We start from the raw sequence: 27,803 nt of genomic DNA, 5'->3' as shown, positions 1-27,803 counted from the left end.
GGAGTTTTCGAAAATTATTACCAATGCATCCACAATCCCTACCGCCACTTCCCTCAAGACCCTAGGATGTAAGCCATCAGCTCCAGGGGATTTATCCGGCTTAAGTCCCATTATTTTACCAAGTACCACTTCCTTAGTGATTTTAATCGTATTTAGCTCCTCTCCCCCCTAGAGCCCCCTGTTTGTCCAGTGTTGGGATATTCTTAGTGTCCTCGACTGTAAAGACTGATACAAAATATTTGTTCAGCGTTTTTGCCATCTCCATGTTTCCCACCATTAATTTCCCGGTCTCATCCTCTAAGGGACCAACATTTACTTTAGCCACCCTTTTTCTTTTTATATAACTATAGAAACTTTTGCTATCCGTTTTTATATTTTTTGCTAATTTACTTTCATAATCTATCTTCCCTTTCTTAATCAATCTTTTAGTTATTTTTTGCTGTCTTTTAAAGACTTCCCAATCTTCTATCCTCCCACTAGATTTGGCTACCTTTAGTCGGATACTATCCTTAATTACTTTACTTAGCCACGGATGGCTATCTTTTCTTTTACACACTTTTTTCCTCAGTGGAATATTTTTTTTTTTGGAAGTTGTAAAATAACTCCTTAAATGTACACCACTGATCATGTACCGTCTTACCCTTTAATCTATTTTCCCAGTCCATTCTAATCAATTCCGCTCTCATACCTTTTTGGGGGATTTTCGAAGACTTTTGGCTCTTTAGGATACTTCAAAAAGGTGTGACCCTCAGCTGAAAAAATCTCCCGCAAATAGAAACTGGAATTATATTTTGTTCTTTGTGTCATTACCAGAAAGGGAAGCATCAAGACTGATCTGATTGTTGTTAAAGTGGGGATTAAACTAGGAATTCCCCTCTCCTATTTTTTTTAACATCACATTAAATGCCTTGCTTTGCTCACTTGAAACACAGAACTCCACATTTAAGAATTACAGTCCTTGCCTTTGCTTATGATGTTGCCTTTATTTAACAACTCTCATAACATCACAGAACCACAGAAATTTACAGCACAGAAGGAGGCCATTCGGCCCACCGTGTCTGTGCCGGCCGAAAAAGAGCTCTCCAGCTAAATCCCACTTTCCAGCTCTTGGTCCGTAGCCCTGGAGGTTACGGCACTTCAAGTGTATATCCAAGTACTTTTTAAATGTGATGAGGGTTTCTGCCTCTACCACCCTTTCAGGCAGTGAGTTCCAGACCCCCACCACCCTCGGTGAAAAAAGTTCTCCTCAACTCCCCTCTAATCCTTCTACCAATTACTTTAAATCTGTGCCCCCTGGTTATTGACCTCTCTGCTAAGGGAACTAGGTCCTTCCTATCCACTCTATCTCGGTCCCTCATAATTTTATACACCTTATGAGAAAAGAACATCACAATCTTATACTGTAAAATAATTGATCTGTGGATTAACCTAAAAAAAGACATCTCATTTCATTCTTAAAAATTAAACAATCAATTATTACAGCTTGAGCTATTAGAATTTGGATGATGTGGAGATTGGTTATAGTTTGGAAATGTGAGGGGATAGTGGGAAGAATTGTTGATGTGTCTGATTAGAACATAAGAACATAAGAAGTAGGAGCAGGAGTTGGCCATATGGCCCCTTGGGCCTGCTCCGCCATTCAATCGGATCATGGCTGATCCAAATCTAGACTCACATCCACTTCCCTGCCCTCTCCCCGTAACCCCTAATTCCCTTATCTGCTAGGAAACTGTCTATCTCCGTTTTAAATTTATTTAATGTTGCAGCTTCCACAGCTCTCTGGGGCAGCAAATTCCATAGATTTACTACCCTCTGAGTGAAGAAGTTTCTCCTCATCTCAGTTTTGAAAGGGCAGCCCTTTGTTGTACCTTTGTTGAAGATATTCACAGCCGATGGAGTAACAGAAACATGGGTTAACTGGGCGATAACATGGAGCCTTGAGAGTGGTAGGCATGCTTTGAACTTTGACATTTACGCTGTCAGGATATAAGTATCCAGGTTAAAGATGGTATGGCATGTGCTAATCTCATGATTTGTTTCAAAAATAGCATCTTAGATGTGGAAGTTGCCATAGTAAGAGCCAGATAATGGACTGAAAGAGCGGGAGTCAACTTGGATAAAAGGAAAATGAGTAAGAGGACAATAACATAGCGATAGTCGACCAGGATGTCCAACAACAACAACTTGTATTTATATAGCGCCTTTAACGTAGTACAACGTCCCAAGGCGCTTCACAGGAGTATTATCAGATGGGCTTCACTTGGCCAGTGCTGGGACTAGAGTCCTGGCGGATCATATAACTAGGGCTGTAGAGAGGGCTTTAAACTAACTAGTGGGGGGGAGGTTCCTAGAGAGCAAATAATACAAATGACAACAGAGAAGGTCATAGACTTAGGTAGCAGTGGGGAAATTGAAAATCAGAGCGTGTCAGGAAGGGGCAGAAGGTATGGAGTAAAAGGTAAAGTAATAAAAAGGGCAAAAGCAGGAACTAAGTGTCACAAAACATCTTTGAAAGTTCTCTATCTGAATGCACGTAGCATTCGTAACAAAATAGACGATTTATGGCACAAATAACTACATATGGGTATGATCTTGTGGCCATTACAGAAACATGGCTGCAGGGTGACAATGCCTGGGAATTAAACATACCAGGTTATTTAACGATCAGGAAGGACAGGCAGGAAGGAAGGGGAGGTGGGGTGGCTATGTTAATAAAGGAAGGAATCACTGTAATACAGAGAAATTATATTGGGTCAAAAGATCAGGATAATGAAACAGTTTGGGTGGAGGTAAGGAATAATAACGGGAAAAAAACACTAGTGGGCGTAGTCTATAGGCCTCCGAACAGTGGCAACTCTGTTGGACGGAGTATCAATCAGGAAATAGTTGAGGCTTGTAATAAGGGAACATCTATAATTATGGGGGATTTTAACTATCATATTAATTGGACAAATCAAATTGGGCAGGGCTGCCTTGAGGATAAGTTCATTGAGTGTATTAGGGATGGGTTTCTTGAGCAGTATGTAACTGAACCAACCAGGGGGCAAGCAACCTTAGATCTGGTCCTGTGTAACGAGACAGGATTAATTAAAAATGTCCTAGTAAAGGATCCCCTTGGAATGAGTGACCATAACATGGTTGAATTCCATATTCAATTAGAGGGTGAGAAGGTTGGATCTCAAACAAGCGTGCTAAGCTTGAATAAAGGAGACTATGAAGGTATGAGAGCGGAATTGAGTAGAGTGGATTGGGAAAATAGATTAAAGGGTAAGACGATACATGATCAGTGGTGTACATTTAAGGAGTTATTTTACAACTTCCAAAAAATATATATTCCACTGAGAAGAAAAGGGTGTAAAAGAAAAGACAGCCATTCGTGGCTAAGTAAAGAAAATAAGGATAGTATTCGACTAAAAACAAGGGCATATAAGGTAGCCAAATCTAGTGGGAGGATAGAGGATTGGGAAAACTTTAAAAGACAGCAAAAAGTAACAAAAAGATTGATTAAGAAAGGGAAGATAGATTATGAAAGTAAATTAGCAAAAAATATAAAAACAGATAGTAAGAGTTTTTATAGTTCTATAAAAAGAAAAAGGGTGGCTAAAGTAAATGTTGGTCCCTTAGAGGATGAGACCGGGAAATTAATGGTAGGAAATATGGAGATGGCAAAAACACTGAATGAATATTTTGTATCAGTCTTTACAGTAGAAGACACTAAGAATATCCCAACACTGGACAAACAGGGGGCTAAAGGGGGGGGGAGGAGTTAAACACGATCAAAATCACTAAGGAAGTGGTACTCGGTAAAATAATGGGACTCAAGGCGGATAAATCACCTGGACCTGATGGCTTACATCCTAGGGTCTTGAGGGAAGTGGCGGTAGGGATTGTGGATGCATTGGTAATAATTTTCCAAAACTCCCTGGACTCGGCAAAGGTCCCGGCAGACTGGAAAACTGCTAATGTAACACCCTTATTTAAAAAGGGCAGTAGACAGAAGGCTGGAAACTATAGACCGGTTAGCCTAACATCTGTGGTAGGTACAATTTTGGAGTCCATTATTAAGGAGACAGTAACAGGACATTTGGATAATCATAATTTAATAGGACAAAGCCAGCATGGTTTTATGAAGGGGAAGTCATGTTTGACAAATTTGCTGGAGTTCTTTGAGGAAGTAACATATAGGGTGGATAAAGGGGAACCAGTGGACGTAGTGTATTTAGACTTCCAAAAGGCATTTGACAAGGTGCCACACAGAAGATTATTGCTTAAGATATAAAATCACGGGATTGGGGGTAATATTCTGGCATGGATAGAGGATTGGCTATCTAACAGAAGGCAGAGAGTTGGGATAAATGGTTCATTCTCAGACTGGCAATCAGTAACTAGTGGTGTTCCGCAGGGGTCAGTGCTGGGTCCCCAACTCTTTACAATCTATATTAACGATTTGGAGGAGGGGACCGAGTGTAACATATCAAAGTTTGCAGATGATACAAAGATGGGAGGGAAAGTAGTGAGCGAGGAGGACATAAAAAACTTGCAAAGTGACATAGACAGGCTAAGTAAGTGGGCAGAGATTTGGCAGATGGAATACAATACTGGAAAGTGTGAGGTTATGCACTTTGGCAGGAAAAATCGTAGAGCAAGTTATTATCTTAATGGCAAGAAACTGGAAAGTACTGAAGTACAAAGGGATCTGGGGGTCCTGGTGCACGAAACTCAAAAGGTTAGTATGCAGGTGCAGCAAGTGATTAAGAAGGCCAATGGAATGTTGGCTTTCATTGCTAGGGGGATAGAATATAAAAATATGGAGGTATTGCTTCAGTTGTACAAGGTATTGGTGAGACCGCACCTGGAATACTGCGTACAGTTTTGGTGTCCATACTTAAGAAAGGACATACTTGCTCTCGAGTCAGTACAAAGAAGGTTCACTCGGTTAATCCCGGGGATGAGGGGATGGACATATGAGGAGAGGTTGAGTAGATTGGGACTCTGCTCATTGGAGTTCAGAAGAATGAGAGGCGATCTTATTGAAACATATAAGATTGTGAAGGGGTTGGATCGGGTGGATGCGGGGAGGATGTTCCCGATGATGGGTGAAACTAGAACTAGGGGGCATAGTCTTAGAATAAGGGGCTGCTCTTTCAAAACTGAGATGAGGAGGAACTACTTCACTCAGAGGGTGGTAGGTCCATGGAATATGCTGCCCCAAAAAGCTGTAGAAGCTACATCATTACATAAATTTAAAACAGAAATAGACAGTTTCCTAGAAGTAAAGGGAATTAAGGGTTACGGGGTGCGGGCAGGAATTTGGACATGAGTCTGGGTTCGGATCGGTCATGGCCCTGTGGGTAGCGGAGCGGGCCCAGGGGCCGTGTAGCCTGATCCTGCTCCTATTTCGTGTGTCTAATTCTGTTAGATTCAGGAGATGGTTCTGTGATAGTGGATTGGCGGTTAGGATCAGATCAGCCATGATCTTATTGAATGGCGGAGCAGGCTCGAGGGGCCGATTGGCCTACTCCTGCTCCTATTTCTTATGTTCTTATGTTCTTATTATGACTCCGAGCCACATTAGGAGGTATTCGGACAGGTGACCCAAAGCTGGGTCAAAGAGGTAGGTTTTAAGGAGCGTCTTAAAGGAGGAGAGAGAGGTGGAGAGGTTTAGGGAGGGAATTCCAGAGCTTAGGGCCCAGGCAGCTGAAGGCACGGCCACCAATGGTGGAGCGATTATAATCAGGGATGCTCAAGAGGTCAGAATTGGAGGAGGGCAGCATTAAAGCACACCAGCAAGGAATGTTTGTTTTCTGTTTTTTATTCATTTATGGGATGTTGGCGTCGCTGGCAATGCCAGCATTTATTGCCCATCCCTAATGTGAGTCTGTTGTATCTTTCACATTCATGAGTATCTCACACTCAAAGTCATCAATGGCCACGAATATTCACTACCGAGCTCCGGTATTTATTTTGCCAGTTATTTATACCTGAAATGTGCCATAAAAGTATATTTATGTTTGGTAGATTTTAAAGGGGTTTATTCAGGTTTTTTTTTTACAAGCTAATGACAAATGTGCAAGTCGTAGACCTGTGTATGAACAAATTCTAGGCTGCGATTAACCGTACAGTCTGTTAATGGCGTCTGCGATAGAATTATAATATTGTTCTACCACTAACAACGCAATGACATGCTGTTCCGATATAACATTACAATTTGATAGTTTCACAGAATTTCGCACTTTTTAAGCGAGCTCCCACGAGGATTACCTTATTTGAAACCATGGGTTTCTCCAAATCAATTTCAAATGTTTGTAAATTTGTTTTCAATGTTGACCACATTTATATAATAAAAACAGTTGGTATCGGACAATCTTAAAGGGGCACAAAACAATAAACCCAATTTATAAATAAAACAAATGGAAACTTACTCCTGTCACTTCCTTTCTCCTCTTTTCAATTGCCGTTAGGATGGCATTGCCCGCCATCAGAAATCACTGAAAGTGAAAGTACTTCCTTTTTAAAGGGACACAAACAATAAACTCCAATTTATAATTAAAAAAGAAAAACTTATCAAATCGTAATATTGCTTCCTGTATCTACATCTCAACGTGTTAGCCTGTGGTTCAGTGGGCAGCACCCTCGCCTCTGAGTCAGAAGGTTGTGGGTTCAAGTCCCTCTCCAGAGACTTGAGCACAAAAATCTAGGCTGACACTGCAGTGCAGTACTGAGGGAGGGCCGCACTGTCGGAGGGGCAGTACTGAGGGAGTGCTGCACTGTCGGAGGGACAGTTCTGAGGGAATGCTGCAGTGGCAGAGGGGCAGCGCCGAGGGAGCGCCGCACTGTTGGAGGGGCAGCGCCGAGGGAGCGCCGCACTGTTGGAGGGGCAGCGCCGAGGGAGCGCTGCACTGTCGGAGGGGCAGCGCCGAGGGAGCGCCGCACTGTCCACTGAGCCACAGTAAAATACCTTGAAAAATGATAATCCCAGGTGAAGTGCAGTAGGAAATCTCAATGTGACATTAATTCTCAGAGGAAGCAGCTAACCCCTCAAATCATAACAGACCCCTTTTTGAAGAGGGCACAATGAAATGCAAATTTTAAATTTAAAAAATCGTTTGAAATTATAATATTGCTTTAGCCTGCAAAGCCTTGCAGTCCCTGTTCCTGGGTGCAGGGCTTTGATTGACAGGCAGGCTGGGCTCGGTAACCAGGGGCAACCGGCTCCATGGTAACCAGGGGACGGAGCCACTCTCAGCCAGGGGGGGAGACCCTCTGGGAAACGGTAACTCCACCGAATCCCACTCCAAGAAGCCGCACAAACAGACAGAAAGGAAGTATTCGTGAGATTTTGGTTGTTACGATGCTGCGAGTTGAGGAATGCCGCGCGTTTACTGCCGCCGGGTGGAGGGAGTGTTGGTTGCACCTCCCTCTCCGGGAATGGTGCGGTCCACTCAACATCCGGGCGGGGCCTGAGCGGTTGTGAGCGGCAGAGCTCCCGGTCAGTGAGGAGTAAGGAGCCGATCCGTGGGTCAGTGAGGGGCCGGGCCGTGGGTCAGTGAGGAGTGAGGGGCCGGGCCGTGGGGGAGTGAGGAGTGAGGGGGCCGGGCCGGGCCGTGGGGGAGTGGGGAGTGAGGGGCCGGGCCGTGGGGGAGTGAGGAGTGAGGGGCCGGGCCGTGGGTCAGTGAGGAGTGAGGGGCCGGGCCGGTGGTCAGTGAGGAGTGAGGGGCCGGGCCGTGGGTCAGTGAGGAGTGAGGGGCCGGGCCGGGGGTCAGTGAGGAGTGAGGGGCCGGGCCGGGCCGTGGGTCCGTGAGGAGTGAGGGGCCGGGCCGGGGGGAGGAGTGAGGGGCCGGGCCGGGCCGGGCCGAGGGGGTCAGTGAGGAGTGAGGGGCCGGGACGTGGGTCAGTGGGGAGTGAGGGGCCGGGCCGTGGGTCAGTGAGGAGTGAGGGGCCGGGCCGGGGGTCAGTGAGGAGCCGGGCCGGGGGTCAGTGAGGGGCCGGGCCGTGGGTCAGTGAGGGGCCGGGCCGGGGGTCAGTGAGGAGTGAGGGGCCGGTCCGTGGGTCAGTGAGGAGTGAGGGGCCGGGCCGTGGGTCAGTGAGGAGTGAGGGGCCGGGCCGGGGGTCAGTGAGGAGTGAGGGGCCGGGCCGTGGGTCAGTGAGGAGTGAGGGGCCGGGCCGGGGGTCAGTGAGGAGCCGGGCCGGGGGTCAGTGAGGGGCCGGGCCGTGGGTCAGTGAGGGGCCGGGCCGGGGGTCAGTGAGGAGTGAGGGGCCGGGCCGTGGGTCAGTGAGGAGTGAGGGGCCGGGCCGTGGGTCAGTGAGGAGTGAGGGGCCGGGCCGTGGGTCCGTGAGGAGTGAGGGGCCGGGCCGTGGGTCCGTGAGGAGTGAGGAGTGAGGGGCCGGGCCGTGGGTCCGTGAGGAGTGAGGGGCCGGGCCGTGGGTCAGTGAGGAGTGAGGGGCCGGGCCGTGGGTCAGTGAGGAGTGAGGGGCCGGGCCGTGGGTCAGTGAGGAGTGAGGGGCCGGGCCGTGGGTCAGTGAGGAGTGAGGGGCCGGGCCGTGGGTCAGTGAGGAGTGAGGGGCCGGGCCGTGGGTCAGTGAGGAGTGAGGGGCCGGGCCGTGGGTCAGTGAGGAGTGAGGGGCCGGGCCGTGGGTCAGTGAGGAGTGAGGGGCCGGGCCGTGGGTCAGTGAGGAGTGAGGGGCCGGGCCGTGGGTCAGTGAGGAGTGAGGGGCCGGGCCGTGGGTCAGTGAGGAGTGAGGGGCCGGGCCGTGGGTCAGTGAGGAGTGAGGGGCCGGGCCGTGGGTCAGTGAGGAGTGAGGGGCCGGGCCGTGGGTCAGTGAGGAGTGAGGGGCCGGGCCGTGGGTCAGTGAGGAGTGAGGGGCCGGGCCGTGGGTCAGTGAGGAGTGAGGGGCCGGGCCGTGGGTCAGTGAGGAGTGAGGGGCCGGGCCGTGGGTCAGTGAGGAGTGAGGGGCCGGGCCGTGGGTCAGTGAGGAGTGAGGGGCCGGGCCGTGGGTCAGTGAGGAGTGAGGGGCCGGGCCGGGGGTCAGTGAGGAGTGAGGAGCCGGGCCGTGGGTCAGTGAGGGGCCGGGCCGTGGGCCAGTGAGGAGTGAGGAGCCGGGCCGTGGGTCAGTGAGGAGTGAGGGGCCGGGCCGTGGGTCAGTGAGGAGTGAGGAGCCGGGCCGGGGGTCAGTGAGGAGCCGGGCCGTGGGTCAGTGAGGAGCCGGGCCGGGGGTCAGTGAGGAGTGAGGGGCCGGGCCGGGGGTCAGTGAGGGGCCGGGCCGGGGGTCAGTGAGGAGCCGGGCTGTGGGTCAGTGAGGAGTGAGGGGCCGGGCCGTGGGTGAGTGAGGGGCCGGGCCGTGGGTCAGTGAGGAGTGAGGGGCCGGGCCGTGGGTCAGTGAGGAGTGAGGGGCCGGGCCGTGGGTCAGTGAGGAGTGAGGGGCCGGGCCGTGGGTCAGTGAGGAGTGAGGGGCCGGGCCGTGGGTCAGTGAGGAGTGAGGGGCCGGGCCGTGGGTCAGTGAGGAGTGAGGGGCCGGGCCGTGGGTCAGTGAGGAGTGAGGGGCCGGGCCGTGGGTCAGTGAGGAGTGAGGGGCCGGGCCGTGGGTCAGTGAGGAGTGAGGGGCCGGGCCGTGGGGGAGTGAGGGGCCGGGCCGTGGGTCAGTGAGGAGTGAGGGGCCGGGCCGTGGGTCAGTGAGGAGTGAGGGGCCGGGCCGTGGGTCAGTGAGGAGTGAGGGGCCGGGCCGTGGGTCAGTGAGGAGTGAGGGGCCGGGCCGTGGGTCAGTGAGGAGTGAGGGGCCGGGCCGTGGGTCAGTGAGGAGTGAGGGGCCGGGCCGTGGGTCAGTGAGGAGTGAGGGGCCGGGCCGTGGGTCAGTGAGGAGTGAGGGGCCGGGCCGTGGGTCAGTGAGGAGTGAGGGGCCGGGCCGTGGGTCAGTGAGGAGTGAGGGGCCGGGCCGTGGGTCAGTGAGGAGTGAGGGGCCGGGCCGTGGGTCAGTGAGGAGTGAGGGGCCGGGCCGGGGGTCAGTGAGGAGTGAGGAGCCGGGCTGTGGGTCAGTGAGGGGCCGGGCCGTGGGCCAGTGAGGAGTGAGGAGCCGGGCTGTGGGTCAGTGAGGAGTGAGGGGCCGGGCTGTGGGTCAGTGAGGAGTGAGGAGCCGGGCCGGGGGTCAGTGAGGAGCCGGGCTGTGGGTCAGAGGGGAGTGAGGAGCCGGGCCGGGGGTCAGTGAGGAGTGAGGGGCCGGGCCGGGGGTCAGTGAGGGGCCGGGCCGGGCCGGGGGTCAGTGAGGAGCCGGGCTGTGGGTCAGTGAGGGGCCGGGCCGTGGGGGAGTGAGGAGCCGGGCTGTGGGTCAGTGAGGAGTGAGGAGCCGGGCCGGGGGTCAGTGAGGAGCCGGGCTGTGGGTCAGTGAGGAGTGAGGAGCCGGGCCGGGGGTCAGTGAGGGGGCCGGGCCGGGGGTCAGTGAGGGGGCCGGGCCGTGGGTCAGTGAGGGGGCCGGGCCGTGGGTCAGTGAGGGGGCCGGGCCGTGGGTCAGTGAGGGGGCCGGGCCGGGGGTCAGTGAGGGGCCGGGCCGGGGGTCAGTGAGGAGCCGGGCCGGGGGTCAGTGAGGAGCCGGGCCGGGGGTCAGTGAGGAGTGAGGGGCCGGGCCGGGGGTCAGTGAGGAGGGAGGAGCCGGGCCGGGGGTCAGTGAGGAGGGAGGGGCTGGGCCGGGGGTCAGTGAGGAGTTAGGAGCCGGGCCGTGGGGGAGTGAGGAGCCGGGCCGTGGGTCAGTGAGGAGTGAGGAGCCGGGCCGGGGGTCAGTGAGGAGTGAGGAGCCGGGCCGGGGGTCAGTGAGGAGTTAGGAGCCGGGCCGGGGGTCAGTGAGGAGTTAGGAGCCGGGCCGGGGGTCAGTGAGGAGCCGGGCCGGGGGTCAGTGAGGAGTGAGGAGCCGGGCCGGGGGGTCAGTGAGGAGCCGGGCCGGGGGGTCAGTGAGGAGCCGGGCCGGGGGGTCAGTGAGGGGCCGGGCCGGGGGTCAGTGAGGGGCCGGGCCGGGGGTCAGTGAGGAGCCGGGCTGTGGGTCAGTGAGGAGTGAGGGGCTGGGCCGGGGGTCAGTGAGGAGTGAGGGGCCGGGCCGGGGGTCAGTGAGGAGTGAGGAGCCGGGCTGTGGGTCAGTGAGGAGTGAGGGGCCGGGCCGTGGGTCAGCGAGGAGCCGGGCCGTGGGTCAGCGAGGAGCCGGGCCGTGGGTCAGTGAGGGGCCGGGCCGTGGGTCAGTGAGGGGCCGGGCCGTGGGTCAGTGAGGGGCCGGGCTGTGGGTCAGTGAGGAGTGAGGGGCCGGGCTGTGGGTCAGCGAGGAGTGAGGGGCCGGGCCGTGGGTCAGTGAGGGGCCGGGCCGTGGGTCAGTGAGGGGCCGGGCTGTGGGTCAGTGAGGAGTGAGGGGCCGGGCTGTGGGTCAGCGAGGAGCGAGGAGCCGGGCCGTGGGTCAGCGAGGAGCCGGGCCGTGGGTCAGCGAGGAGCCGGGCCGTGGGTCAGCGAGGGGCCGGGCCGTGGGTCAGCGAGGGGCCGGGCCGTGGGTCAGCGAGGGGTCGGGCTGTGGGTCAGTGAGGAGTGAGGAGCTGGGCTGTGGGCCAGTGAGAGGCCGGGCTGTGGGTCAGTGAGGAGTGAGGGGCCGGGCCGTGGGTCAGTGAGGGACCGGGCCGGGGGTCAGTGAGGGGGCCGGGCCGGGCCGGGGGTCAGTGAGGGGCCGGGCCGTGGGTCAGTGAGGGACCGGGCCGGGGGTCAGTGAGGGGCCGGGCCGTGGGTCAGTGAGGGGCCGGGCCGGGGGTCAGTGAGGGGCCGGGCCGGGGGTCAGTGAGGGACCGGGCCGTGGGTCAGTGAGGGACCGGGCCGGGGGTCAGTGAGGGGCCGGGCCGTGGGTCAGTGAGGGGCCGGGCCGTGGGTCAGTGAGGGACCGGGCCGGGGGTCAGTGAGGGGGCCGGGCCGGGCCGGGGGTCAGTGAGGGGCCGGGCCGGGGGTCAGTGAGGGGCCGGGCTTTCTGTGGCCAGCAGGGTCACCAATCTTGATGCAGCGTTTCCATTGGCTGGGTGTCTGTAGCCGGGGTCTGACTGTTGGGCCACTGTTCAGTGTTGATCCTTACTGTGTGTGTGTTGGTGTTCTCTCTGCACAATGTCGGTCAATGTGCGACTATTACGCTTCCATTCTTATCTATCTAATCATAGCCAGAGAATGGCCTGCAAAGGTTTCTCTTCCCGCTCCCGCATCGTTACCTCTGGTGTCCCCAAGGATCTATCCTGGGCCCCCTCCTATTTCTCATCTGCATGCTGCCCCTTGGTGACATTATCCAAAAACACAGCATCAGTTTCCACATGTGTGCTGATGACACCCAGCGCTACCTCACCACCACCTCGCTGAACCCCTCCACTACCTCTCAATTGTCAGACTGCTTATCCGACATCCAGTACTGGATGAGCAGAAATTTCCTCCAACCAAATATTGGGAAGAGTGAAGCCATTGTTTTCGGTCCCCTCCACAAACTCCATTCTCTAGCCACCGACTCCATCCCTCTCCCTAGCATCTCCCTGAGGCTGAACCACACTGTTGGCAACCTTGGTGTCGTATTTGACCCCGAGCTGAGCTTCCGACCACATATCCGTGCCATCCCTAAGACCACCTACTTCCACCTCTGTAACATCGCCAGTCTCCGCCCTGCCTCAGCTCATCCGCTGCTGAAACCCTCATCCATGCCTTTGTTACCTCTAGACTTGACTATTCCAATGCACTCCTGGCTGGTTTCCCACGTTCTATCCTCCGTAAACTTGAGGTCATCCAAAACTCGACTGTCCGTGTCCTAACTCGCACCAAGTCCCGTTTGCCCATCACCCCCTGTGCTCGCTGACCTACATTGGCTCCCGGTTAAGCAGCACCTTGATTTTAAAATTCTCGTCCGTGTTTTCAAATCCCTCCATGGCCTCGCCCCTCCCTATCTCTGTAATCTCCTCCAGCCCCACAACCCCCCGAGATCTCTGCGCCCCTCTAATTCTGGCCTCTTGAGCATCCCTGACTATAATCTCTCCACCATTGGCGGCCGTGCCTTCAGCTGCCTGGGCCCTAAGCTCTGGAATTCCCTCCCTAAACCTCTCCGCCTCTCTTTCCTCCTTTAAGACGCTCCTTAAAACCGACCTCTTTAACCAACCTGCCCTAATATCTCCTTCTGTGGCTCAGTGTCAAATGTTGTTCTATAATACTCCTGTGAAGTGCCTCGGGATGTTTTACTACGTTAAAGGCGCTCTATAAATCCAAGTTGTTCTAAAACTGCAGGATACTGATTGTTGTGTGTATGTGTATAATTATTTGTTCTTATTTCAGTTGATCTACTTAGAACAACAAAAATGGAAAACTTTGTCCTTTATGAGGAAATTGGAAAAGGAAATAAATCGACTGTTTACAAAGGCAGAAGGAAGGGAACAATCAATTTTGTGGCTATTTTATGTATTGACAAATCAAAAAGGCCAGAGATCACGAATAGGGTGAGTATCACTTGATAGTAGCAGTAATGTTTGAATGATCAGAGAATTCAACTAGCGTGGTGGCACAGTGCATTGCAGACCCACCTTATGGTTTTCTCCTGTCGTCCGAGGCGTGTTTGTACCATGGCCATCTCTGGGCTGTCTTGCTTCACGTCGGTGCAGATAGCTGTGCTATATTCTGTAGTACGGTGCCGTAGAGACTCGGAGGATTGAGTGCCAAGTTAGTTTATCTCCATTGGGGAAAATGGGTGCTGTAATTGGCTTTGGCATCCCCGGACTAGGAAAGAGGGAAATAATCTGCCTGGGGGCGGCACTGATTCCTGCACAGTGATAGCTGCTGGAAAGTGTGTGAATGTCCGATTATATCTGGATCAGGCTGGGCTGTAAAACCACCTCTGCAAGCCAAGGGCCAGTCTGCACTCGTCGTCTCAGGCTAGCCTCACATTTGGGTGGGTTGCTGGTGTTGTGAAACCATGTTTAGCAGGATCCCTTGTCTCGGGAAAAGAACTGTTAAGGGGAAGAGGTGATGGAGGGGAGGGGAGTGAGAATATTGTACATTGATGGAACAATGAACACTGTAACCCTTCGACCGCTTGTCTCAATGTTCGTCTATTGACTTAACACAAGTGTGAAACTAGATGTAATTGTAACTTGTCTTTCCCCCTCGATGATCTGTCATTTTCATACTTCTTGTTGGCTTATTATGCCACAGGTGCTAACCGATTGGGCCTTTCCTTGTGTAAGAGCTGAGGTAGTCGGCGTTGGGACGTGAAAACCATTTCAAGAAAGACTTGCATTTATATTCGCGCCTTTCACAACCTCAGGACCTCCCAAAGCGCTTTACAGCCAATGAAGTTCTTTTGAAGTGTAGTCACTGTTGTAATGTGGGAAACGGGCAGCCAATTTGCGCACAGCAAGCTCCCGCAAACAGCATTGAAATAATGACCAGATCATCTGTTTTAAGGTGTTGATTGAGGGATAAATATTGACCAGGACACCGGGGAGAACTCCCCTGCTCTTCCTCGGAACAGTGGCCGTGGGATCTTTTACGTCCACCTGAGAGAGCAGACGGGGCCTTGGTTTAACGTCTCATCCGAAAGACTGCCCCTCCGACAGCGCGGCGCTCCCTCGGCACTGCCCCTCCGACAGCGCGGCGCTCCCTCGGCACTGCCCCTCCGACAGCGCGGCGCTCCCTCGGCACTGCCCCTCCGACAGCGCGGCGCTCCCTCGGCACTGCCCCTCCGACAGCGCGGCGCTCCCTCGGCACTGCCCCTCCGACAGCGCGGCGCTCCCTCGGCACTGCCCCTCCGACAGCGCGGCGCTCCCTCGGCACTGCCCCTCCGACAGCGCGGCGCTCCCTCGGCACTGCCCCTCCGACAGCGCGGCGCTCCCTCGGCACTGCCCCTCCGACAGCGCGGCGCTCCCTCGGCACTGCCCCTCCGACAGCGCGGCGCTCCCTCGGCACTGCCCCTCCGACAGCGCGGCGCTCCCTCGGCACTGCCCCTCCGACAGCGCGGCGCTCCCTCGGCACTGCCCCTCCGACAGCGCGGCGCTCCCTCGGCACTGCCCCTCCGACAGCGCGGCGCTCCCTCGGCACTGCCCCTCCGACAGCGCGGCGCTCCCTCGGCACTGCCCCTCCGACAGCGCGGCGCTCCCTCGGCACTGCCCCTCCGACAGCGCGGCGCTCCCTCGGCACTGCCCCTCCGACAGCGCGGCGCTCCCTCGGCACTGCCCCTCCGACAGCGCGGCGCTCCCTCGGCACTGCCCCTCCGACAGCGCGGCGCTCCCTCGGCACTGCCCCTCCGACAGCGCGGCGCTCCCTCGGCACTGCCCCTCCGACAGCGCGGCGCTCCCTCGGCACTGCCCCTCCGACAGCGCGGCGCTCCCTCGGCACTGCCCCTCCGACAGCGCGGCGCTCCCTCGGCACTGCCCCTCCGACAGCGCGGCGCTCCCTCGGCACTGCCCCTCCGACAGCGCGGCGCTCCCTCGGCACTGCCCCTCCGACAGCGCGGCGCTCCCTCGGCACTGCCCCTCCGACAGCGCGGCGCTCCCTCGGCACTGCCCCTCCGACAGCGCGGCGCTCCCTCGGCACTGCCCCTCCGACAGCGCGGCGCTCCCTCGGCACTGCCCCTCCGACAGCGCGGCGCTCCCTCGGCACTGCCCCTCCGACAGCGCGGCGCTCCCTCGGCACTGCCCCTCCGACAGCGCGGCGCTCCCTCGGCACTGCCCCTCCGACAGCGCGGCGCTCCCTCGGCACTGCCCCTCCGACAGCGCGGCGCTCCCTCGGCACTGCCCCTCCGACAGCGCGGCGCTCCCTCGGCACTGCCCCTCCGACAGCGCGGCGCTCCCTCGGCACTGCCCCTCCGACAGCGCGGCGCTCCCTCGGCACTGCCCCTCCGACAGCGCGGCGCTCCCTCGGCACTGCCCCTCCGACAGCGCGGCGCTCCCTCGGCACTGCCCCTCCGACAGCGCGGCGCTCCCTCGGCACTGCCCCTCCGACAGCGCGGCGCTCCCTCGGCACTGCCCCTCCGACAGCGCGGCGCTCCCTCGGCACTGCCCCTCCGACAGCGCGGCGCTCCCTCGGCACTGCCCCTCCGACAGCGCGGCGCTCCCTCGGCACTGCCCCTCCGACAGCGCGGCGCTCCCTCGGCACTGCCCCTCCGACAGCGCGGCGCTCCCTCGGCACTGCCCCTCCGACAGCGCGGCGCTCCCTCGGCACTGCCCCTCCGACAGCGCGGCGCTCCCTCGGCACTGGCTCTCCGACAGCGCGGCGCTCCCTCCGCACTGCACTGGGAGTGTCAGCCTGGATTTTTGAGCTCAAGTCTCTGGAGTGGGACTTGAACCCACAACCTTCTGACTCAGAGGCGAGGGTGCTGCCCACTGAGCCACGGGGTGACATTTAACCATTGAGGGCAACAGAGCCGAGTTTTATCCTGTCCTCGGCTAACACTTGCCAGTGATCAGGAGAGGGGACCGTGGCTCTTGTTTTACCCCCTTTCCTGCCCAGGAGTGCTGAGCCCAATTTTAACTTGCCGGCTGCTGTCCTGCATGAGATCCACAAACTCAACATGGAGCAGAAATTGAACCTGGGACCTTCCAATCTGTGCTTAGTGCTGCATTGAGCTCTCTGAATACTGACAAATCACTATTTTGTAACCTGAGATGGAACTCCACCCATCTGTTCCTAAAAATTCCATGCTTTTGTTACCTCCAGACTTGAGTTTCCCAATACTCTCCTGGCCGGCCTTCTACCCTCTGTAAGCTTAAGCTCATCCAAAGCTCTGCTGTCCTTATCCTCACTCGCACCAAGACCCGTTCACCCATCACCCCTACACTGGCTCCTGGTCCAGCAATGGTTCCAATTTCAAATGCTCACCCTTGTGTTCAAATCCCTCTCTACCTGTGTAACCTCCTCCAGCCCAAGAACTCTGCGTCCCTCTTGTGCATCTCAGAATTCCTTCACCCCTCCATTGGCGGTCGTGCCTTCAGATGTCTCGGCCCTGAGCTCTGGAATTCCCTCCCTAAACCTCTCTGCCTCTCTCTCCTCTTTAAACACGCTCCTTAAAACCTACCTCTTTGACCAAGCTTTTAATCACCTGCCCTAATATCTCCCTATGTGTCTTGGTGTCAAGTTGTGTCTGATTCTTCTTAGGCAGCCCCTCGAAACCGAGGATGACTTGCTTCCACATTAAAAATGAGTTCGCAGGTGACTGATGAGTCCAATGCGGGACCTACAGTCTCTGTCACAGGTGGGGCAGACGGTGGTTGAAGGGGCGGGTGGGTGGGGCGCCTGGGTTGACGCGCGCTCCTTGCGCTGCCTGCGCTTGGCACACCTGTGAAGCGCCTTGGGACATTTTACTGCATTAAAGGCACTATATAAATCGAAGTTGTTGTTGTAAAACTGCCTCCAAGAAATTGTGCCCAGGACAGGAATTTTGCTGTCAGATCTGGGGTGCTCATGGCAACGCCCTTGCAGCCCTGAACAGGATACAAGAAGAAAACTCTGTCTACCCTCCAACCAATGTCTCTTGCTCCCTTTCCCTATACTTTTCGTCTGCCTTTTTTTGATTGATATTGCTCTGGAAAGTACTTTTTTGAGGTTTCTTTTCCCAATGCTTCAAATATGTCACTGTACATTCTCCCCTCCTCCTTTATACCCTGTGCTCGCTGACCCATATTGGCTCTCGGTTAAGCAGCACCTCGATTTCAAAATTCTCATCCTGGTTTTCAAATCCCTCCCTGGCTTCGCCCCTCACTATCTCTGTAATCTCCCACAACCCCACCAGATATCTGCGCTCCTCTAATTCTGCCCTCTTGAGCATCCCAGATTATAATCGCTCTACCATTGGTGGCTGTGCCTTCTGTTGTCTCGGCCCCAAGCTCTGGAATTTCCTGCCTAAATCTCTCCGCCTCTCTACCTCTTTCCTCCTTTAAGACGCTCCTTAAAACCTACCTCTTTGACTAAGCTTTTGGTCACCTGATCTAGACTTGACTATTAGGGGTATAATTAAGAAGTTTGCAGATGATACTGAAAACGGCTGTGTGGTTGATACTAAAGAAGGAAGCTGTAGACTACAGGAAGATATCAATAAATTGGTCAGGTGGGCAGAACAGTGGCAAATGGAATTCAATCCGGAGAAGTGTGAGAGAGTGCATTTGGGGAGGGCTAACAAGGAAAGGGAATACATACTACAGGAAACTTCGCGATATCCGGCACCGACGGGACCGAGCTGCTGCCGATCTACCAAAACTTCCGGATAGACCAGCGCTAATGTTGAAGGATACGGAGGTTTTCATCTCCGTATCTGACAACAAACACTGTTGCTTAGCAACAGCTTGTAAACACTCGGCCCGTACCTTGGAAGCGTCTCTGAAGCTGTTGCTAAGCTACAGAGACGCTTTCCAGAGCCTGACTGTTGAAAAAATGCGAGGAGAAGAAAAAAAAACTAACCAAAACGGCTGCTGATTTCTGCCGTTAGATCGAGGTTTCCGGACATGCAACCTCCGGATAAACCAAAGTTTCCTGTAAATGGTAGGACACTTGAGTAGTGTAGAGGAACAAAGGGACCTTGGAGTGCATGTCCACAGATCCCTGAAGGTAGCAGGCCAGGTAGATAAGGTGGTTAAGTAGGCATACGGAATGCTTGCCTTTATTAGCCGTGGCATAGAATACAAGAGCAGGGGGGATATGCTTCAACTGTATAAAACACTAGTTAGGCCTCAGCTAGAGTACTGCGTGCAGTTCTGGTCACCACATTACAGGAAGGATGTGATTGCACTAGAGAGGGTGCAGAGGAGATTTACAAGGATGTTGCTGGGAGTAGAGAATCTGAGCTATGAGGAAAGACTGGATAGGCTGGGTCTGTTTTCCTTGGAACAGAGGAGGCTGAGGGGAGACCTTATTGAGGTGTATAAAATTATGAGGGGCCTAGATAAAGTGGATAGAAAGGACCTATTTCCCTTAGAGGGGTCAAAAACCAGGGGGAACAGATTTAAAGTTAATTGGTGGAAGGTTTTGAGGGGATATTTTGACCCAGAGGGTTGTGGGGGTCTGGAACTCACTGCCTGAAAGGGTGGTAGAGGCAGCAACGCTAACCACATTTAAAAAGTACTTGGATGTGCCCTTGGGATGCTCTAACCTGCAGGGCTACGGACCAAGAGCTGGGAAGTGGGAATAGGCTGGAGAGCTCTTTGTTGGCCGGCGCAGACACGATGGGCCGAAATGGCCTTCTTCCGTGCTGTAACTTTCTACGATTCTAATGTATCCTTATGTGGCTCGGTGTCAAATTTTTGTCTTGTAATCCTCCTGTGCAGCACCTTGGAACGTTTTACTACGTTAAAGGCGTTATATAAATACACATTGTTGTTGCTGCTCTGAGAGCAAGACTGATTGCGGTGTTTAACTCATTCTTCCTCATTCCCTGCACACTGGGCTCCCTTACTTTTTAAATTTTCCTCTCTTGTTACAATCTTAATCAATCTTTCTTGATTTACCCCATCTTCTGTCTCGCTCATTTCAAATTTGCTAATTCCTGCATTGTGGGCGATAGTCCTTCGTCTTGGTTTCTCAATTTACTAAAAAAAAACACATAATTTCTATCTTGCTTAACAACAAGAAGGTAACTGTTTGTTTTGGGAATGTATATATTTTCTGTAGGTGCGGCTCACTCACGGCATTGAGCATCGGAACATCGTCCTATTCCACGAGTGGTACGAGACCAGCAATCACCTCTGGCTTGTACTGGAACTGTGCACAGGTAAGGATTCAAATGCTGTTTAAAATAGACTATTACATCGAGGCTTTGAGTGTATGTATATGGTTAATTGGGCATCACATGCTCTGTTCTGATGCTTATTCTGTAAAAGCTTGAGAATTAGTTTTACCACAGTATCTTGCCCCGTCCTGTGTGTTAGTGTTGAAGAAGTTGCAACCAGCATATAGCATGGAGAAAAATATAGTAAAATACGTTGTGACTTGTCTGAGTTACTACAACTCTCGGCTCTAAGCAAGGAGGTTGTGGGTTCCGGTCCCACTCTGGGACCTCAGCACATGATTCACTGCAGCGCTGAGTGAGTGCCACACTATAATTCTCATCACTCGAATGAAATATGAAACCGTGGCCAGGCCTGCTTGTTTCTGTAGTTAATTCATGCAATCTGGGGTCTTGCTTTGTGAAACGAGGCTGCAGTTCAGGGTAATTCATTGTGAGGTGCTTTGGATGTTTCTGTGATGTAATCAGGTAGTATGTCATTCTTTCCTTTCTGGTTTCCTTTCCTTACTGGTTTCCTTTCTTTCCTTGTTAACACAATTATAATTCCTTCTACAGTTATTAAATATCATTTGACTTGGATTCTTCTCATTGATTAGTACGGTGCCTATTACAGTTACTAATATAGCAGTAATTTATAAAACTTCTTCCTCGACAAGACAGTCTCTGCATCACTCAATTGCAGATCACAAACCTCAACAATGGAAACGTCATGTGTTTGGTACATTTCCAAGCAAACTATTAAACGTAGAAATTAGCTTGACCGGTTAGTCTTAATAATTTCCGTGCATTGCTAGTAAAAGGTCTTGCACTAAGGGGGCCCCTTCAACCACCGTCTGCCCCACCTGTGATAGAGACTGTAGGTCCCGCATTGGACTCATCAGTCACCTGCGAACTCATTTTTAATGTGGAAGCAAGTCATCCTCGGTTCCGAGGGACTGCCTAAGAAGATGACGACTAAGGGGGCAATTGAGAGTGTTGGGATGCATCCTTGGCATTTGGTGAAACGTACAAACATGAAAACAGACGGACAGGAGAAGACCGACTGGTCCGTCCAGCCTGTCCCGTAAAACAAATAAAGAGCCTTATGTAAAATTATTAAAGGAAAAACTTTGAATACTGTAGATATAAAAGTGTTTCTTGTTCTTGCTCCTTTGCCTTCGGGCATGGCGGTCACTGAGTGTAAAAGCTGGAATGAGAAAATGCCTTTCTTCCAATTCCCAATGTTGTTGGCAGTATTTAAAGCATGTTAAGGAGATGTATGTTGTATTCTCTCATCTTTTTATGACTACCTTCATACTGTTAATCCTACGGTGTCTATTGCAGGCGGCTCATTGGCAACGGTCATCGCCCAAGATGAATATTTACATGAGGATGTAGTTCGAGACTTCGGTATTGACTTGGTGGCGGGTTTGTGCCATATTCATGAGCTGGGCATCATTTTTTGTGATCTTAACCCTGCCAAGGTAAATGGGCACTGTTGTATTAGACAAGGCTCCGAGTTTCTGCTGTAGTTGAATAATGAAAGTGTTTGGTTCCTAAGATTTACCATTGTTGCCATGGTTACATTATTCATTACTTGGCAATATGCAACAAGGTACATTTTTCTGGGTTGGAAATTGAATGGCATCTATTTTACGTCACTCTGCACTTGCCTCTTCTGTGAGTGCATAATTCTGTGTACTATTCCTTGTCACTGCCCTTTCTTGGTTACTGTGTGCCGAGAGCCATCTGTAGATGAGAGGGCAGGTGCGTGATGTCCTTTCAGGCCTTCCCCGATATTGAAAGCAGTTGCACGAGAGTTGAGAAGCAGACTGGGGACAGCACTCCTTCCAATCCCACCCCTTTACACCACAACATTGTGATTCAATCCCTCCAGTCAGGTTTCTGCCCTTCCCTGCAGCACTAAAACTATTCCAACCAAGGTCATGAATGACATTCTCTGATTGACAGGAATGCATTTTCCTTCCTCAACCTCTCTGCGGCCATTTGACATGATTGGCGATACCATCCTCCTCTAGCACCTAGAGCGGGGTACTGAGTTTGGATGATCAGCCATGGTCTCATTGAATGGCGGAGCAGGCTCGAGGGGCCGAATGGCCGACTCCTGCTCCTATCTTCTATGTTTCTCGCTTCCTTTCTCCAGCTCAGTGAGCTTGGTCTTGTTTGATTCCACTCAAGTATCTGATCTTAGCCAGAGCATCGCTACCAATGGCTTCTCTTCCTATCCTACACAGCCACCTCGTGAGTCCCCCAAAAATCCATTATTGGCCACCTCCTCTTCCTCATTTACGGGCTACCCATTGGCGACATCATCAGCTTTCACATGTTTGTTGATAACACCTCCTCCCTTGGCCCCTCCAATGCCTCTTCTGCCGGATTGTCTGGAAAATCTTGGATCAGCCTCAATTTTTTTCCAGTGAAACCTCGGGAAGACCAAAGTCGTAGTCCTCCGATCCTGTCACAAGCTGTGTACGCTTGCCACCTGCTCCATCCCTCTCCCCAGCCACTGCTCCAGACTAAATCAGACTGTTAACAGCCTTGACGTCCTAGTTGACCCTATGCTGAGCTTCCAACCGGATATCCTCTCCGTCACAAAGACTGCCTATTCCTTCCTCCGTAAGATCGCCCGTCTCTGCCCTCACCTGAGCCCATCTACTGCACAAATCCTGATCCATGCCTTTAATCACCTCCAGACTCGATGATTCCACTGCTCTCCTGTCTAGCTTCTCATCCTCCACCCTCTGGTAAGCTTCAGTTCATCCAAATGCTATCCGTATCCTATCCCACACCGAGTCCCACTTGTAAATCGCTCCCATCCTCATTTCCCCACATTAACTTCCAATCCTACTAACGCCTCAAATTTAAACTTCTCAATATTGTGTTTAAATCTCTCCATGGCCTCATCCCTCCCTATCTCTGCAACCTGTTGCCTAATTCCTTCCTCAAAGCTAGAGACAGTAATATGTCTGGCAAGTAACTTCATTTATTATTATTTTTTAAACATTCATCTTAAAACTTCATACAGAACATTCATCTTAAAACTTCATGTAGAATAGTACACAGTTAGCCTTGCATCTAAAAGCAAAGTCTAGGAAACTTCTAGCAGGAAATTGCCAAGTGTTGCTTATCCAAGCCTGTTCACTTGGTGTTGAAGCTCATCAAAAAGATCCAACTGAGTGAAATGTTTCTCTTTCAAGACCATTTTCTTCCATTGCCTAGTTCCTGCTAGATTCAATTGTGTTGGGTGTTTATGATCCTTCGATCATTGAACAGATTGCTGGACAATGACGAGGGACCCCACACCGTACCATCGCTTCCGCTCCTTGCTTTACCCGAACTGTAGACTTTGTTGTACAAGCCTTTGATCTGTTCTGTAGTAAAAGGAACCTATTGCCTTATTTATACTGAAGTCGTTTCCTTCTCTTGCACTCCCCCTGCTGTGATTAAAAGCCTGTTTTTTTTCCCCCAAAAGCCTGCTTTTTCAACCTAACAACCCTTTTAGCTCAATATTGTATTAAATTAATGACAACTAGATTATTTAGTTAATAATTTTTACGTGCCTATCCTTACAGAACAATGACTTCGGCCCTGAAATTCATCCTCTCCCATGTTATCAGCGACATTGTGATCAGAAGATAGAATTTGTGAGCACACAGTTTAAATCAGCTCTGTCGAGATTAGCTGTGCTGTCTTTGTTCTGTTAGAATAATGTAAAAACAAACGATATTCTTACACAACGTCCTCCAGCATTCCTGGCACACTAGTCTCTCTTTCCCCACCCCACCCAAAGTCTGTTCCCGTGACTCAGGTCTCTTGTGCATTTCCTCTTTCCCAGTCTATTGGCAGCCAAGCTTTTCGTTGCCTGGGTCCCACCCTCTGGAATTCCCTCCCTCACCCCATCTGCCTCTCCACTTCCCTCTCCTTTAACGACCCTCCTTAAAACCACCTCTTTGAGCAAGCTTGCGATCGCCCCTCCCAAAAGCATCTTCGGCTGGACATCCATTTTTTTCCCCCTTGCACCTCTAAATTGCCCTGGGACGTTTTACTATGTTAAAGTTGCTAGATAAATGCAAATTGTTGTCGTAAATGGTAATATCTTGTGGAATTTAAGGATGCAAATTCAAATCTCACTGTGGCACAAAAAAAAACTGTCAACACTGAAGATCGTAAGTGTTTTTCAGAACACACTTTCTACCAGCAGCCAATGTTCCCTTTAAGCTGTGTGGCTCTGGAGCTCCTGCACAGCCGGCTCAGTGGCTTTTAAATGGAAAAAAACGTGCACGTGCGGAATTTTGAATGGGCCGCTTGGCCCCCCAAAAAATGAGGGGGAGCATTGCCTGCAGCATTCCTATTTTTCCAAAATTCTTATGCCCTTCCTTGTCTAGATATTGCTGGATGGACCAGGCACTCTGAAATACAGTAACTTCAGTCTAGCCAAAGCAGAAGGAGAGAATCTGGATGAATTCTTTTCACTGATTGGTGCAGAAGATGATGTCGGGGAAAGCAATGAAGGCACACAAAGACGGAAGTCTAAAAGCCGGGCTCGAGGTAACAGTCTTTCTCAAAGCACTCCTAAATAAGGTTCATGGACGATATGAAATTTGAGTCACCTTTAAACCTAGATTATTCACAATATATATTAATGATGATCTCGACGAGGGAACTAGATGTAATATCTCCAAGTTTGCAGACGACACAAAGCTGGGTGGGCGTGTGTGCTGTGAGGAAGATGCTGAGAAACTCCAGTATGATTTGGACAGGTTGGGTGATTGGACAGAAGCATGGCAGATGCAATATAACGTGGATAAATGCGAGGTTATCCACTTTGGTGTCAAAAACAGGAAGGCAGATTATTATCTGAACGGCAATAGGTTAGGAGAAGGGGAAGTGCAACGAGACCTGGGTGTCCTTGTGCACCAGTCGCTGAAGGTAAGCATGCAGGTGCAGCAGGCGGTTAAGAAGGCAAATGGTATGTTGGCCTTCGCAGCGAGGGGGTTGGAGTACAGGAACAAGGATGTCTTGCTGCAGTTGTACAGGGCCTTGGTGAGACCACACCTTGAGTATTGTGTGCAGTTTTGGTCGCCTTATTTGAAGAAGGATGTTCTTGCCATGGAAGGAGTTCAGCGAAGATTCACCAGACTGATACCTGGGATGGCAGGAATGACGTATGAGGAGAGATTGGGTCGATTGGGCTTATACTCGCTGGAGTTTAGAAGAATGAGAGGGCATCTCATTGAAACTTATAAAATTCTAACAGGGCTAGACAGACTAGATGCAGGAAGGATGTTCCCGATGGTCAGGGATTCCAGAACCAGGGGTCACAGTCCAAGGATAAGGGGTAAGCCTTTTAGGACAGATGAGGAGGAATTTCTTCACCCAGAGAGTGGTGAACCTGTGGAATTCTCTACCACAGAAGGCAGTAGAGGCCAATACATTAAATATATTCAAGAAGGAGTTGGATGTATTTCTTAAGGCTAAAGGGATCAAGGGATATGGGGAGAAAGCAGGGACCGGGTACTGAATTTGGATGATCAGCCATGATCGCATTGAATGGCGGAGCAGGCTCGAGGGGCCGAATGGCCTACTCCTGCTCCTATCTTCTATGTTTCTATTATCGGAAGCCCACGGGTTATCCGATCATAGCTGAGCATGAAATAAAAACCGAAAATGCTGGAAACACTCGGCATATCAAGCGGCACCCGTGGAGAGAGAAACAGAGTCAGTGTTTCAGGGTGATGACCCTTGGTCAGAGCTCAGCAAGCCCCTGTCCTCACCCAAAGACCAAATGTACTTTGCGGCAGGACCCGCTGACCAGTGATCAGGATTGGGAACCGTGGCTCTCTCTAACAGTGGGACACTGAGGCCTGCTCTAACACTCCTGTAACCATTCCAGCTGAGCTCAAGTAACGCAGCATAAACCATGTATCGACTGGATCCGGAGTGGCTCAGTTCCACACCAGGTAGTGAATTTACCAACTGAGACAGCGACAAAAACAACTTTTAGCAAAAATTGTGAGTGTTTTCCTGAACTGTTGCAAGCAAGAGAATTGGTCACTGGTGTAGCTGAAGAGCTGTGAGGTGATTTCTCTTGTCACTGCCCTGCTGTGCACACTCTCTCTGGGGATTAGCTGAGTGTCTCCGGTTATAAGCAGGTGGGCTGCGACTGTCCTGTTCATGGTGGGCTGCAGGGCTTTATGTTAATAGATTGCAGTACTTACAAATTTATTCTGAATAATTGTGCCTATTGAAATGCATTTCTCACAAAATATAATTAAAGAACTGCATTAAATAAAAGTGTTAGCCTGGCTCCACGTAGCATTCGGATTCACTCTTGAGCTTTGTAACGCTTTTCTACTTTAAAGGCACTGTTTTGTAATTCACTCACGGGATGTGGGCATCGCTGGCAAGGTCAACATTTATTGCCCATCCCTGATTGCCCTGGAGATATAAGGACAATGTGCTGCTGTTCAGTAGTGTATTCATATTTGATGTGTAAAAAAAAAACCCTATATTATAATAATAAAGTATAATAGTTAAATTTGCTTACCCAAATATGTGTAGAGAGCTATATATTTTTTTAAGTACTAGATTCACTTTTTAAAAGGTCTGAGTGTCATAATTCATGGTGCCTCATTTTTTCAGTTTATCTCAGACAGTGCTGAGTGTTGCCGAAATGTATTTTGTGAAAGTTAAATATTTATTTAAAGTGTTAGCCGTTGTGCTTTGAAGTCGGACTGGATAATTGTTGCCCACGTACCCCAGACATCCAGGTAGTGTTTATTGGTATGTGGAGGTTTTGGAACACTTGCCAGTGGGGGGGGGGGGGGGGGAAGCTTTCTCTTCACTGTTTTGTATGTCTTGTCTCCATGCTCTCATCCACCACATCGCCTAATCCCAGTGCAGACTCTTTCAGTGCCACTCCCTCTCTGTGTGACGCACGTTTGAACAATTGTATTGCCGTTGCGCGCAACATTTTGGTGGCATAAATAATATGTGGTTATTTCTTGTTGCTGAGAGAGGGTGCAATTTTGAATTAATGGCACCCGTACAGACAGCTAGGCTCACCTGGGAAAGGACACACATGAAGCAACGTGGGATCGATAATAATAGAAACAGACTCATTGGGCTGGACGGGTAAGATTCAGAGGCAGGCCCATCAGAATGTGGGAAAAGAGGAACACCCAGGAGGGTGCAGAGAGTTCAAATTGGAGCCGTGGGTTCGGAAGGGACGAATTGGAGGCCAACATTGCAGTGTATGTGCCTTTAAGTCAGAACTACTTTTTACAGCTCCTGTATACTGTAGTACCGGCAGTGACCACACCGGTATAGAAGCTTTGCGCATGCCTCTGTACCCCAGTCTAGAGATTACCCTCCTCCAGTAAAGACCTGTTATTTGTTAATGTACAGCATCCGTGTGATTATTTATACACTGAACCACGGATCTAACAGTGGCGACGAGTGTCGATTTGAATCTACCTGCAACATAAAAAAATAAAAAAAATAGTCGAGTCCAGGAACACGGGTGTCGACTACGAACAACCGCCCAGCAGTCAGGCAGAGATCCAACTTCACTGGGGAGGCTGTGGAGAGCCGGGCTTGGTTCCCCAGCCACAACGAGCAGTAAGAGACCGACGACAGGTCCAGCGCAGACCCTTCCCGAGCAGTGGCGGCTGGAGCCGACCGACGGCGGAGAGAGAGCCGAGCAGCGTCGACGGGGTAAGACAGAGGGTGAAGAGCGCAGGGCGCAGCCGGGGGTTGAACACCGAGCGGCGTCGAGGAAAAATAAAGCAACCGGAGAGAGGGTAAGGAACAGCTGGGTTCTAGACTGAGCGGTGTCAAAAAATATCAAAAGAAGAACGTGCAGAGCACAGCCAGGGATCACGGGCTGGTCAGGGTCCGCGGGGCGAAGCAAGGGGAGACGTCATTGAGCCGCGGAGAAGAAGGAAGAGCGCGGGAGGCGTCATTGAGCCGCGGAGAAGAAGGAAGAGCGCGGGAGGTGCCATTGAGCCGCGGAGAAGCAGGGAGAGCGCGGGAGACGCCATTGAGCCGCGGAGAAGCAG

The 27,803-nt window shown here is 52.2% G+C and overlaps 1 protein-coding gene across 1 annotated transcript in view; it reads left to right on the top strand.

The window, feature by feature from the left end:
* The first annotated feature begins 13,096 nt into the window (after positions 1-13,096).
* The window catches only part of ulk4 (unc-51 like kinase 4), a 585,662-nt gene continuing 570,955 nt past the window's right edge, over positions 13,097-27,803 (top strand). Inside the window, exons 1-4 of the mRNA XM_085989398.1 lie at positions 13,097-13,471; positions 19,629-19,728; positions 21,067-21,206; positions 24,129-24,291. Coding sequence (XP_085845524.1) covers positions 13,334-13,471; positions 19,629-19,728; positions 21,067-21,206; positions 24,129-24,291 — 541 coding nt within the window. The 5' untranslated portion in view covers positions 13,097-13,333. The remainder of the gene's footprint in view (positions 13,472-19,628; positions 19,729-21,066; positions 21,207-24,128; positions 24,292-27,803) is intronic.

This window comes from Somniosus microcephalus, chromosome 5 (assembly GCF_052327205.1).
Source record: "Somniosus microcephalus isolate GS21.2 chromosome 5, FLI_Smic_1.0, whole genome shotgun sequence".
NCBI lineage: Eukaryota > Metazoa > Chordata > Chondrichthyes > Squaliformes > Somniosidae > Somniosus > Somniosus microcephalus.
This window is presented reverse-complemented; position numbering and strand designations above follow the sequence as displayed.